This window comes from Herpailurus yagouaroundi, unplaced genomic scaffold (assembly GCF_014898765.1).
Source record: "Herpailurus yagouaroundi ecotype Mexico unplaced genomic scaffold, PumYag 219, whole genome shotgun sequence".
Classification (NCBI taxonomy): Eukaryota; Metazoa; Chordata; class Mammalia; order Carnivora; family Felidae; genus Herpailurus; species Herpailurus yagouaroundi.
Genome location: NW_024412450.1, coordinates 451665 through 466047, shown reverse-complemented (window position 1 = coordinate 466047; position 14383 = coordinate 451665). Strand labels below are relative to the sequence as shown.

At 43.2% G+C, this 14383-nt stretch overlaps 1 protein-coding gene and 1 long non-coding RNA gene across 7 annotated transcripts in view; one reads left to right on the top strand and one right to left on the bottom strand.

Moving 5' to 3' along the window:
* The window catches only part of LOC121018352 (uncharacterized), a 35162-nt gene extending 22530 nt beyond the window's left edge, over positions 1-12632 (top strand). Inside the window, exons 2-3 of one of the 2 annotated variants that reach the window (XR_005785157.1) lie at positions 11751-12073; positions 12284-12632. This is a non-coding gene — a long non-coding RNA (uncharacterized LOC121018352). Of the gene's footprint in view, positions 1-11384; positions 12074-12283 lie in introns of those variants that run through there. The other variant, XR_005785156.1, reaches the window with a different exon arrangement.
* Positions 1-13365, bottom strand: part of LOC121018328 (piggyBac transposable element-derived protein 1-like) — a 29874-nt gene extending 16509 nt beyond the window's left edge. For 3 of the 5 annotated variants that reach the window (XR_005785135.1, XM_040457051.1, XM_040457052.1), the window contains exons 1-3: positions 13251-13365; positions 9272-9672; positions 7781-7937 (exon numbers count right to left, since the gene is read on the bottom strand). Coding sequence is in view for 2 of the 5 variants with exons in the window: in XM_040457051.1 (XP_040312985.1) it covers positions 7781-7937; positions 9272-9658 (544 nt within the window). In the remaining 3 variants the exon portion in view is untranslated. Of the gene's footprint in view, positions 1-7780; positions 7938-9271; positions 9673-13142; positions 13209-13250 lie in introns of those variants that run through there. The other 2 variants (XR_005785137.1, XR_005785136.1) reach the window with 2 other exon arrangements.
* Positions 13366-14383: the final 1018 nt, after the last annotated feature.

Sequence of the window (14383 nt, the reverse complement as noted above, 5' to 3'; positions counted from 1 at the left end):
ACTCTGGCTCAGGTCATGATCTCGCAGTCTGTGAGTTCAAGCCCTGCGTCGGGCTCTGTGCTGACAGCTCAGAGCCTGGAGTCTGCTTCAGATTCTGTGCCTCCCTCTCTCTCTGCCCCTCCCCCACTCATGCTCTATCTCTCTCTCTTTCTCTGTCAAAAATATTAAAAAAAAAATTTTTTTAAAAAAGAAAGAAAATAAAATTAAATGAAGGAAGGAAGTAAAACAAGAAATCAACCAAAAGAAAGAATCTGGAAAGACCACAAATAACATGGAGGTTAAATAACATGCTACTAAACAATGAATGGGTCAACCAGGAAACAAAAGAAATCAACAAGTACATGGAAACAAATGAAAATGACAATACAACAGTCCAAAACCTTGGGGATGCAATAAAAGTGATTCTAAGGGGAAGTTTATAGCAATACAGGTCTACCTCAAGAAGCGAGAAAAATCTCAAACTACCTAACCTTACACCTGAATGAGAGAAAAAGAACAAACAAAACCCAAAACCACCAGAAGAAAGTAAATAATAAAGATTAGAGCAGAAATAAATGATATACAAACTAAAAACACAATAGAACAGATCTGAGGGGCACCTGGGTGGCTCAGTCAGTTAAGCATCTGACTTCAGCTCAGGTCATGATCTCACAGTTCATGGGTTTGAGCCTTGTGTCAGGCAGGCTCTGTGCTGACAGCTCAGAGTCTGGAGCCGGCTTCAGATTCTGTGTCTCCCTCTCTCTCTCTGCCTCCCCCATCCATACTCTGGCTCTCACTCTCAAAAATAAACATTAAAAAACAAAACAAAAACAGATCAATGAAACCAGGAGCTGGTTCTTTGAAAAGATCAACCAGATTCATAAACCTCTAGTCATATTCATTAAAAACAAAAACAGACTCAAAATCACAAATGAAAAGAGTATAAATAACAATCAACACCACTGAAACACAAACCTAATAGAATATTATGAAAAATTGTATGCCAACAAATTAGACAACCTAGAAGAAATGGATAAATTCATAGAAACAAAGAAACTACCAAAGCAGAATCAGGAAGAAACAGAAAGTTTGAACAGACTAATTACCAACAAGAAGATTAAATTAGCAATCAAGAAACTCCCAACAAACAAAGTCCAGGACCAGATGGCTTCACAGGCAAATTCTACCAAATATTTAAAGAAGAGTTAGCACCTATTCTTCTCAAATGATTCCAAAAAGTAGAAGAGGAAGAAAGGCTCCCAAATTAGTTCTATGAGGCCAGCATTACCCGGATTAAAAAAAAAAAAAAAAAAAAGATAAAGACACTACCAAAAAAGAACTACAGGCCAATATCTCTGATGAACAGATGCAAAAATCCTCAACAAAATATTAGCAAACCTAAGCCAACAATACATTAAAAATATCATTCACCACAATAAAGTGGGATTTATTCCAAGGATGCAATAGTGATTTGATTTAATATTTGCAAATCCATCAATGTGATGTATCAATAAAAGGATAAAAACCATATGATCATTTCTTTCTGTTTTTAAGTTTATGTATTTATTTGAGAGAGACAGAGCATGAGTGGGGAAGGGGCAGAGAGAGAGGGAGAGAGAATCTCAAGCAAGCTCCACACTGACAGCACACAGAGCTCTGTGCGGGGCTCAAACTCACAAAACCGTGACATCATGATCTGAGCCGAAACCCAGAGTTGGACACTGAACTGTGTCACCCAGGTGACCCCATACAATCATTTCAATAGAAACTAAAAAAAGAAAAAATATTTGGCAAAGTACAATATCTGTTCATGATACAAACACTCAACGAAGAAGGTTTAGAGGAAACAAACCTCAACATAATAAGGGCAATATATGAAAAACCCACAGCTAATATCAGTCTCAAAGGGGAAAAACTGAGAGCTTTTCTCCTAAGGTGAGGAACAAGACAAGGATGTCCACTCTCACAACTTTTATTCAACATAGTACTGGAAGTCCTAGCCACAGCAGTCAGAGAAGGAGGAGGAATAAAGGACATCCAAACTGGTAAGGAAGCAGGAAAACTTTCACTATTTGCAGATGATATGATACTATGTAGAGAAAACCCAAAAGACTCAACCAAGAAACTACTAGAATTAATAATTCAGTAAGGTCACAGGTTACAAAATCAATGTACACAAATCCACTGTATTTCTATATAATGACGAAACAGCAGAAAGAGAAATTAAGAAAATAATCCCATTTACAATTCCACCAAAGTAATGAAATATCTCGGAATAAACTTAACCAAGGAGGTTGTAAAACACTGAGGAAAGAAACTGAAGATGACACAAATGAAAGACTCACGGATTGGAAGTACAGATATAATTAAAATGTGCATATTATCCAAAGCAATTTACAGCAGCAGTTTTTACAGAACTAGAACAAACAAACGATCCTAAAAAATTGTATGGAACCACAAAAGATCCCCAAATAGCCAAAGCAATCTTGAAAAAGGAAAAAACAAAGCTGAAGGTATTACAATTCCAGATTTCAAGTTATATTACAAAGCAGTAATAATCAGGGAGCCTGGGTGGTTCAGTCGGTCGAGTGTTTGACTCTTGATTTAGGCTTAGGCCATAATTTTCCAGTTGGTGGGACTGAGCCCTGCGTCAGGCTCCATGCTGACAGCATGCAGCCTGCTTGGGATTCTCTCTCCCTCTCTCTCTGTACCTTCCCCACTTGCACTCCCTCACTCTCAAAATAAATAAATAAACTTAAAAAAAAAAAAAAAACACCAAACCAGCAGTAATCAAAACAGTATGATATTGGCACAAAAACAGACATAGATCAATGGAATATAGTAGAAAGCCCAGAAATAAACCCATGATTATATGGTCAATTCATCTTTGACAAAGGAAGCAGGAATATGCAATGGGAGAAACAGTCTTCTCAACAAATGGTGGTGGGAAAACCAGACAGCTCCATGTGAAAGAATTAAACTGCACCACTTTCTTACACCATACACAAAAATAAACCCCAAATAAATTAAGGACCTAAATTTGAGACACGAAACCGTAAAATTCTAGACAAGAGCATAGGCAGTAATTTCTCTGACAGGGCTGTAGCAAAATCTTTCTACCTAGGTCTCTGGAGGCAAGGAAAATAAAAGCAAGATAAACTATTGGGACTATATGGAGATAAAGCTGCACAGCAAAGGAAATAACAAAACTAAAAGACAACCTACTGAATGGGAGAGGACATTTGTAAATAGCATGTCCAATAACGGATTAAAATCCAAAAAATACAAAGAACTTACACAACTCAACACCAACAAATAATCCAATAAATGGATAGAAAACACGAACAGACATTTCTCCAAAGAAGATATGCACATGGCCAACAGACACATGAAACGATGCTTAACATCACTTATCATCAGGAAATGCAAATCAAAACTACAATGAGGTATCACCTTACACCTGTGAAAATAGCTAAACTCAAAAACATAAGAAACAACTAGTGTTGGTGAAAATATGGACAAAAAGGAATCCTCCCACATTGTTGGTGGTGAATGCACTGGTACAGGCACTGTGGAAAACAGTATGGCGGTTCCTTAAAAAATAAAAAATAGAACTACCCTATGATCCAGTAATCGCACTACTGAGTATTTACCCAAAGCATATGAAAACACTCATTCAAAAGGATATATGCACCCCTCTGTTTATAGCAGCATTGTCTACAATAGCCAAACTATGGAAACAGCCCAAGTGTCCACTGATAGATGAATGGATAAAGATGTGGCACGCATATAGAAGTATACACACACACACACGAATGGAGTCACACCAACACACACAGACACACACAGGAATATTACTCAGTCATAAAAAGGATGAAATCTTGCCATTTGCAGTGACATGGATGGAGCTAGATAGTGTTATGCTAAGCAAAATAAGACAGAGAAAGACAAATACCATATGACTTCATTCATGTGGAATAGAAGAAACAAAACAAAGGGAAAAAAAGAGAAAAACCAAAAAAGACTCTTAATTACATAGACTCTTAACTACATAGAAAAACAAAAAAAAAGACTTTTAACTACATAGAACAGGGTGGCTCAGTCAGTTAAGTGTCCGACTCTTGATTTCAGCTCAGGTTATGATCTCAGGGTTTGTGGGATTGAGCCCTGCATAGGGCTCCATGCTGACGGGATGGAACCTGTTTGGGATTCTCTGTCCTCTGCCCCTTTCCCTGCTTGAGCTCTCGCTTGCTTGCTTTCTCTCTGAAAATAAAACATTAAAAAAAAAAAAAATACATAGAACAACAGACATTTACCAGAGGGCAGGTGGGTGGGGGAATGGGTGAAATCAGTGACCAGGATTAAGAGTAACATTTACCGTGGTGAGCACTAATACACAAAATTGTTGAATCACTGTATTATATACCTCAAACTGATATAAGACTGTATGTTAACTACACTGGAATTAAAAGAAAAGAAAAAAAAGAACTAGGTTACAGCTGCAGCTGTGTGACCTTGGGCCTGTCAGTCTTGCTAAGCCTCCCATTCCTTATCTGTGCCGTGGGGAAAACATAGTCCACTTTACAGGGCTGGTGAAGATCAAATGAATGAACACAAAAGCTCTTTGTAAAACTGCAAGACCCCCTGAGGTCATGTATTATTAATTTTCAGATCAGCTTAATACCAGCTACACAAAACTAAATGAAGAAGACATGATCATTCTAACCCAGAATTTATCCAAGGCTGTAGCATCACTTTTTTTTGCTCCAGACACAATGGATCACCATAGCATCTTTTCGCTGGTGTTGTTTCGTATCTAGAGGAACTAATAAAGCTTGCTGGAAAAACAGGCTTGTCCCTGATGCACTGTTGCGACCTTACCCCCAACTTCCCCCAACAACACATACATGCCAAACCCTTCAACTAAAAAAGCACAATGTGAAACAGGTCTGCTGACAGAGAAGGGGCTATATTGAGAAGGGGAGGATGGGAAAGAAAATGGAAAGGGGCAAACATAAAATGCAGTGAGGAAAGAAAACAAAGACAATGGAAAATCTGAGATAGCCAAGGTCAAATCAGACTTTGTGTTTGCTCCTTATCATCCTCCTCAGGTGGAAGAGCATTAGGGTTAAGCCCGAGAAAGAGGCAGAGGGATGTTTTCATATACGGGAAAGTTCAATACAGACACCACACTGATCTGCTGCTGTGCATCCCTGCTCAAGACAGAACAGGAGGATGCAGGCTTCAGGTGCGGTCTATCGGGTGATACCTCAAGGTCCCTTCTACTCCTCCACCAACATGCAAACACTCAACAATGTGTCTGACACTAAGACTATCACAACTGAGCATTGAGAGACTGGGAAAAATACAGTACTCGTGAGTTTTCATTTAATTCTAGTGTCCCATGACAGATGAGAATACCACACACACACACACACACACACACACACACACACACACACACTACAATTGCTGTAAATCATATTTTTGATTTAAAAAAAAAAAAGGCTGGGGCGCCTCGGTGCCTCAGTTGGTTGAATGTCCAACTTCAGCTCAGGTCATGAGATGTTTGTGGGTTCGTGCCCCGCATAGGGCTCTGTGCTGACAGCTCAGAGCCTGGAGCCTGCTTGGGATTCTGTCTCCCTCTCTCTGGGCCTCCCCCCCCCCCGTCAAAAATAAAACATTATAAAAAAGTTTTTTTAAAAAGGCTTCTATGGCACCCAACTTTTCAATGACAGTCCAAACTTTAATAACACAAAACGTTCCCACGTGACTTCCCCATTTCTCCCACACACTCTTTTGCAAACAAACCCTACCCTCCAGCCACACTGGTTAACTTACTATCCCTTGAAAATCCCAGCACAGGAGGAAGAAACACCACTAGTCTGGGAAATTGGTCTAAGTCATGTACTGTCAGGTAACCTGGAGAAATGTGCTGGGTTTATAACTGATAGGTAGGCCTTTAGCTAGAGTCTTTAAATATTCGGAAGGAGCTAAAAGGATATATATTAAAAAAAAAAAAAAAAGTCTTTGAAAATGAGAAAGCATGCTTCCGGAAGGCCCAGAGAGCATTCTCATCTGGATAACACCTACCACAGCAGCGGTGCCTCCCTCTGGGGACACAGAAAACCACAAGAGGCCACTGTCCTGCCCACAATGCGGCTGGGGTCCAGTTTGTGAGCCATGTCATGCTGTTTTTAAGCATTCACTTACACAAAAGAATCTTACATCCTATGATCACTGTTACCTATTTGTCAATTACCATCCTCACCATTCTGACAACTGCCCACCTCTGTTCATTACCCCTCTCTCCTCTCCAGTCAAAACAAAATTGCTTTTAGTAGGTGTATATTCATCATCTCATAGGTAAGTAGGAATGTCTGCTCACTGTGGGGCTCCCCACTACCTCTCAACTTCTTCAGATAAACAAACTATTCTGGGGCTTCACGCAATGCTGGTTTTTCACAGCTGCAGAAATATGACAGAACCATCAGCCAAGTAAGCAGGGAAGTATCAAGTCCTATTCATGCTACATGATATGAGTAAACACCGTAAGTAATATGAGCCGTATACATTTCATCTCCCTCTAGTGATTTATTATATGAACCGTTTATTCATTCTACACTTACTGTCAAAATATCAGTATTCACAGATCACCAACGTAGCGAATTTGGTAAACCATGGTAAACCGTGACTGGGGTAAACCACGAACCCTCTGAAATCATATGCATAATTTTGCATGTACCTACATTTTCCAGGGAAGAGAGTCAAGTTTTCAATAACTTCCGGGGAAAAACTAGTAGCACCCCTCATGAGAAGGTTAAAAAACACTGCACGGTGGAATTCTAAGGTCTCTTCTTTGAACTTTCTGTGTACTTCTGTCTGTTATCAATCCATCTGCAGACCTCAAACACTGTGCCAGATGCCTGCACAGAGCTCAACAATAAGCAACAGTTGGGATGGTTTCCTGGAGGTGAAGCCTGGGTATGGAAAGTGGGGGGACCCTGCACACAGAAGAATGCACTTCAATGGAGAACAGAGAGAACCTGTTTAAGCCCACAGCTGCATTTAAAATGACTCCAGGTTGGGGCGCCTGGGTGGCTCAGTCGGTTAAGCGGCCGACTTCGGCTCAGGTCGTGATCTCGCGGTTTGTGAGTTTGAGCCCCGCGTCGGGCTCTGTGCTGACAGCTCAGAGCCTGGAGCCTGTTTCAGATTCTGTGTCTCCCTCTCTCTGACCCTCCCCCGTTCATGCTCTGTCTCTCTCTGTCTCAAAAATAAATAAACGTTAAAAAAAAAATTTTTTTAAATGACTCCAGGTTAGACGCAGGGAGGATACTGAAGACAATGTTATTGTGGGGAAAAAGGTAAATTTGTGGAAAGCTGCCAAGTAAATATTGAAAACACCCACAAGTGTAGAATTAGACATGTAGAGCAAAGGTAAGTAGCAGAGAGACCTCCGGTCAGAAGGTCAGGTGACTTGAATTCTAGATGTTGCTCTGCCTCTGATGACCCTGGGCAAGTCATTAAACAGCCTGACTTTTGGTTTTCCCAACTATTGGGAGGGGAATTGGACAAGATCTCAGGATCCTAACATTTTACAATTCCAAATGTTTTTAGAAGCTTGCTTAGATACAGGGTAGGGAAAAAATATAGACAGATAGATACACACACACACATATATAGACATGAATATAGACATAGATATATACCCACCTATATATAAAAACTGAAAGACACAGATAAACAAGCGCCTGTCAGTGTCTGCTCCCAATTTTCGTACTACACACGCACTGGCACTCACCACTCACTTCTCCGGGGTTCTCTTGGCAGAGCTCTGGAGGTTCACACTTCAAGGCAGTTACCCTGGGCAGGAGCTGGAGGCTCTGACATTCTGAAGAGGCTCCCTGATACTCTGTCACCAGCGAGTGCATGTCCTGTCCCCGAGTATAGACAGAAGCCTGGGGATAAAAGATTTACCTTGAAAATGCATCCTGGTGGGAACAGGACTGAACAGCAGTTAGGGACATCTTCAAGGAAATACCAGACAAGCCCCATTTAATCTTTCAAAGCAGCAGTAAATAAGAGAGTAGCAGACCGAGATGTCCACCCATTTGGTAAAGAGGGACTGCACACCTACGGAGACTCGGACTGTGTTCTACGTGCTGGGGATACGCGGCAAACGAGGACAGTGCGGACCAAGCATGCCCGCCCAGAAAGAAAACCAAACAAACCCAGGTGGATGCTCACACTGGCGGATGGAGACTATCACAGGACAGCTCCCACAGGCTACTTAGGGGACTACCAAGGGGAAAGTGGTAACTTTAGGAAACAGAAATCTGACAGACACCACCTTAAGCTCATCAGTAATGCAACAACCCATCCCCATGTGCCTCCCTGATGTGATGCACTAAGGCAAACATATCTTCTGTGGCATTCTAGGCAAAAGGAACAACACGGACCTTATCAAGAGAAAATGTAAGACAAATATCAATGTCGTGGCAGACAAGGAAAGACCAAGTGGGGGACCTGGGTGGCTCAGTTGGTTAAGTGACCCACTCTTCATTTCAGCTCAGGTCATGACCTCACAGTTCGTGAGTTCCAGCCCTGCATTGGGCTCTGGGCTGACAACGCAGAGCCTGCTTGGGATTCTCTCCTTCCCTCTCAGCCCCTCTCCTGCTTACACACACACTCTCTCTCTCAAAATAAATAAACTTTAAAAAAACAAAAAAAAGAGACGAAGTCACTGTTCCAGATTCAAGGAGACTAAAGAGGCAATTAAATGCAACATAGGTTGCTGGACTGTATCCTGGATCGGAGTAAAACTGCCACAGAGAACACTACGGAGGTGACCTGGCAGAACGCGAACAAGGACTACTGTGTAGATGATAGTCCATAATAATTTTAATTTCCCAAAACTTGATCTTTGTATTCCAGTTATACAAAAGAACGCCCTCATTCATCAGAAATACACACTGAACTCTGAAGTGTTCAGAGATAAAGAAGTGTAGTATCTGCAAATAACTCTCAAATGGTCGAAAAAATACTGCATGAGTGTGTAAGTGTGTGTGACACGCAGAGAGAGAGGAAAGGGGGTGGCTTGCACAAGAGCAGGCACATCATGACACAGTGTCAACAACTAGGGAGTCTGGGTGAGCAGCAGTTCTCTGTACTACTTTCCCAGATACTTCTGTAAGTTATAAATTATTTTTAAAAATTAAAAAAAAAGTTAAAAATTAATAGACAAACGTTCCCCACTTCTCCTCCCATGCCACCGTACACATCCTCTTCCAACCTGCTGTCCTGTGTCTTTCTCCAGATCCTCCAGCGCCGTCACCACCTCGTCCCCGCTCTCCGGATGGTGCTCCTGCACCCAGGCCTGGAGCTCCGCGGGCAGGACAGTCAGGAACTGCTCCAGCACCAGCAGCTCCAGGATCTGCTCCTTGCTGTGGGTCTCGGGCCGCAGCCACTGGCGGCAGAGTTCGTGGAGTTGGGCCAGAGCCTGGCGGGGCCCAGTCACATCCCGGTAGGAGAACTGCCGGAAGCGCAGGCGGCACAGCTCCTGGGCGTGGCAGCTGCTTTCCCAAGAGCTGCACACCTGCTCCCAGGGGGAGTCCTCCTCCTTCACTGTCACACGGCTGTCTGCACCTTCAGGTGCGGGGCCTGGCACAGCTTCATCCATGGTGAGCCTAAAGACTTAAAGGAAAAGGTTCACTTAGCCCAGGTTCACACTTCAGAATGTTTTCCAAACGAACGTCTGAGGCATACGAATGGATCAGTAACAGCACAAAAACAGACATTCAGATCTGTGGAACAGAAGAGACAACCCAGAAACGGACCCACAAACCTCTGGCCAACTTATCTTTGACAAAGAATATCCAATGGAATAAAGACAGCCTCTTCAGCAAGTGGTACTGGGAAAACTGAAGGGTGACACGCAGAAGAATGAACCTGGACCACTTTCTTACACCATACACAAAAATAAATTCAAAATGGAGGAAAGACCTAAACGTAGGACAGGAAGCCATCAAAATCCTAGAGAAGAAAGCAGGCAAAAACCTCTTTGACCTTGGCCGCAGCAACTTCTTACTCGACACATCTCTGGAAGCAAGGGAAACAAAAGCAAAAATGAACTACTGGGACCTCATCAAAATAAAAAGCTTCTGCACAGCAAAGGAAACAATCAGCAAAACTAAAAGGCCACCGACAGAATGGGAGAAGATATTTGCAAATGACGGATCAGATAAGGGGTTAGTATCCAAAATCTATAAAGAACTTATCAAAGTTAACACCCTGAAAAACAAATAATCCAGTGAAGAAATGGGCAAAAGACATGAACACACACTTCCAAAGAAGACATCCAGATGGCCGACACATGAAAAAATGCTCCACATCACTCGTCATCAAGGAAATACAGATCAAAACCACAATGAGATATCACCTCACACCTGTCAGAATGGCTAAAATTAACAACTCAGGCAACAGGTGTTGGCAAGGATGCAGAGAAAGGGCAACCCTTTTGCACTGCTGATGGGAATGCAAACTTGTGCAGCCACTCTGGAAAACAGTATGGAGGTTCCTCAAAAAATTAAAAATAGTACTACCCTACGACCCAGCAATTGCACCACTAGGTATTTATCCAAAGGATATTAAAATGCTGATTTGAAGGAGCACACCCACCCCGATGTTTATAGCAGTGTTATCGACAATAGCCAAATTATGGAAAGAGCCCAGATGTCCATCAACTGATGAATGGATAAAGAATACAATGGAGTATTATTACTTGGCGATCAAAAAGAATGAAATCTTGCCATTTGCAAGATTGGACTGAAGGGTATTATGCTAAGTGAAATTAGAGAAAGACAGATATCATATGATTTCACTCATGTCGAATTTAAGATACAAAACAGATGAACACAGGGGAAGGGAAGCAAAAGTTAATATAAAAACAGGGAGCGGGACAAAACATAAGAAACTCTGTTTTTTAAATTTTTTTTTTCCCAACGTTTATTTATTTTTGGGACAGAGAGAGACAGAGCATGAACGGGGGAGGGGCAGAGAGAGAGAGGGAGACACAGAATCGGAAACAGGCTCCAGGCTCTGAGCCATCAGCCCAGAGCCTGACGCGGGGCTCGAACTGACGGACCGTGAGATCGTGACCTGGCTGAAGTCAGACGCTTAACCGACTGCGCCACCCAGGCGCCCCAAGAAACTCTGTTTTTTAAATGTTATTTTTTAAAATTTACATCCAAGTTAGTTAGCATAAACATAAGAAACTCTTAAATACAGAGAACAAACAGGGTTGCTGGAGGGGTTTTGGGTGGGGGGATGGGCTAAATGCACAAGGGGCATTAAGGAGGACACTTGTTGGGATGAGCACTGGGTGTTATATGTAGGAGATGAATTACTGGATTCTATTTCTGAAATTATTACTGCACTATATGCTAACTACCTTGGATGTAAACTTAAAAAAATAAAAATAATTTTAAAAATGGATCAGTAAATTCGAAGAGCTTCAAAATTCTATGAAACATACTTGTATTTTTGTCCCCACTGTAAGTCATGCTCAGAAACTGAGCCTGCTTGCCTATACTACCAGTGAAGTTAATGAGAAGTATATCTTGAACCCTGAGTGGGGGGTTGATCCAGGAGGTAAGGGATGTGAGGGAAGCAGAGTAAACAAGAAGATGCTTGAGCAGCCTACACTCCAGCTGGAGAGAATTTCATCCGTGGAGGAATCCTAACATACTCTCTCATCTGTGTACTTCCCACAGAATATTCCACCTTAAATGCAGGGGAGGTAGACTGTTTACAAAGTTTCCTGTCCTCTAAAACTTCGTATGATGAGATTCTGTCACTTCTGTCATCAAAAGGTGGAGTCTACTTGTCCTTCCCTTGAATCTATGCCGGCCTGTGACTTGCTTTGGCCAAGAGAACACGGGAATAATCGTTCTGCAAGAGGAAGTGCTTACAGCTCTTGGCACACTGCCACGAGACTGCCATGCATAGGTCATGTGGATTGGAACCCAGGTGCCCCCAACTAAAGCCCAGCGGGGGCCTTGTTCCCAGCTGATTCACCACCTGAGTGCAACCACAGGTAAGTCCAGCCCTAGAAGTGCCCAGTCAACCCACAAAATCAATGAAAAGTAATAAGCTGAGGTGGTTTTGAGCCACTAACTTTGGTGTTTTAATTTTTAATTTGTTTAATGTTAAGAATAGACCACTGAAACACATGCTTCAGGTTCTTCTCTCTCTCTCTCTCTCTCCTTACTTTCTCCTTGTATGATCTCATTAATCACAATTTCAGTTCTATTCCAGGAACACTCAAATCTCTGGCTGACTCCACCTGCCTTTTACATTCCAGACTCACGTCTTGAAATGACAGTAGGATGCCTCCAGCTTCCAGCCTCTCCTGGGTCGTAATTTCAGCACATCCCAAACTGAAATCAAAGTGCCCTCAAAGCTGAACTCACGGTTTCCCCCATATTTCCATTGGCATCACCACCATCCTCCATGCATTCAGGCTTAAAACCAGCCCCTGTACAATATTATTCTGAGTCCAGCCAATTCTTCCTCCAAAACGCCTCTAACAGCGATTACTTCCCTTTTATTCCCCTATTACCATTTACATGGCAATAAAATTTGCAATACAGTAATTTTCTGTGTGGTATCCCTGCCCCACAGTCCACTCTATTATGGGTTAATATTTCCTAAAGTACAGTTGGGACCTTGTTCAACGCATCTCCCCCACCAAAGAGTTTCAACTGCTCCTTTTGAACTAAATTCACACTCCCCAGGACCTGCCCTTCCCTGGGCTTTTACTGGTTTGTCTGTCACTGGATAGACATCTGAGCACGTCTTTATCCTGCAGGAATGTTAACCCCGGAATGAAAGACAACCCGGGCCCCCTAGACAGCCCTCGCCTTTGCAAACTCCGCATCCCTGCCACGCTGACTGCTCAATTTCTATCCGCCCGCTTTCTCCTTCGCGGCCAGGACTGCCCTTCCAGGAGGGCCGATTTCCCAAGTCCCAGCGCAAACACCTCCCTGAACCTCAAGTCCACACAGGGAAAACCGCAGAGCGAGCCCGACCAGCCACGCCCACCCGGTCCCCCTTCGCCGGACGCCAGAGGACAGGGGCTCCCCTCCACACGGTCCAGCGCCCACCTGGTGCCCGGTCCGCGCGGCGGGTGCAGAATGCACCGAGGGCCCCCACCCACCCCCCGAGGTGGCCTCAGGCACCCCGGAGGCACTCGGCTGTCGCCCAATACGTACTCGTCCGACTACCGGTCAGTCCACCAAAAGCCCAAGCACCGCACTCGACGAAGACGTCACCGTCTCGCGAGCGCCAGCCTCCCAGCAACCCCGAGGCCGAGTCTCCACAGCTCTTTCTTCCACCACACGGGCAGTCGAGTCTCGGCTTTTCTAGGATCGCGGTCCCGGCCTCTCTAGGATGGCGGCCGCGCTTCTCTCTGGTGCGCCGGGAGGACCCCGTCGCTCCTTCCGCCCCGCGCAGGCGCGTCCCGACGCCCCGCGCCCACCCTCCTCTCTGTAAATCTTTTCAATTAAAAACAAGACGGCAAACGCAAAACTGAGACTGTTTAGGATCTTCTCAGGCTGCTGGTTAGACAGATAAATGAACAATTACAAAATAAGAAGCACAAGTTCTTAAAATTTAAGTATGCAGATTATAGAAACTCAGGTTGCATAGAGACTGGAAAATGAAAACTGCACCATCCCTAAGGTCAACCATTGTTAATATTTTGTGTGTGTGTTTTCCCAGGACGCCACCAGCCACATAGTAGCACTCAATAAATATTTATTGAGTGAATATGGACCTATAGGATCACCATAGGATTTTGCACCTCAGCTTTTTCTGTTAAGATAGCTGGGAGATCATGGGACGCCTGGGTGGCTCAGTCGGTTAAGCGGCCGACTTCGGCTCAGGTCATGATCTCGCGGTCCCTGAGTTCAAGCCTCACGTCGGGCTCTGTGCTGACAGCTCAGAGCCTGGAGCCTGTTTCGGATTCTGTGTCTCCCTCTCTCTGATCTTCCCCCATTCATGCTCTGTCTCTCTCTCAAAAATAAATAAACGTTAAAAAATTAAAAAAAAAAAAAAAAGATAGCTGGGAGATCTTTCCATACCAGCTTATTAACAGCTAAATAATATTCCATTGTATGGGTGCACCATAATTTACCTAACTATCCCTGTTTTATGTGTACATGTATACACATATGTGTGTGTATATGTAGGTGTGTGTGTGTGTATACAGTAAGTAATGGTGCAGAGAACATTCAGTATCTTTACATGCTTATAATCCCAGGTTAAATGCTACACATTGGAATTGATCTGTTAAAGAGCATGTGCTTTTAAAATTTTATATACAGATCCCCTGGTTAATTTTTAA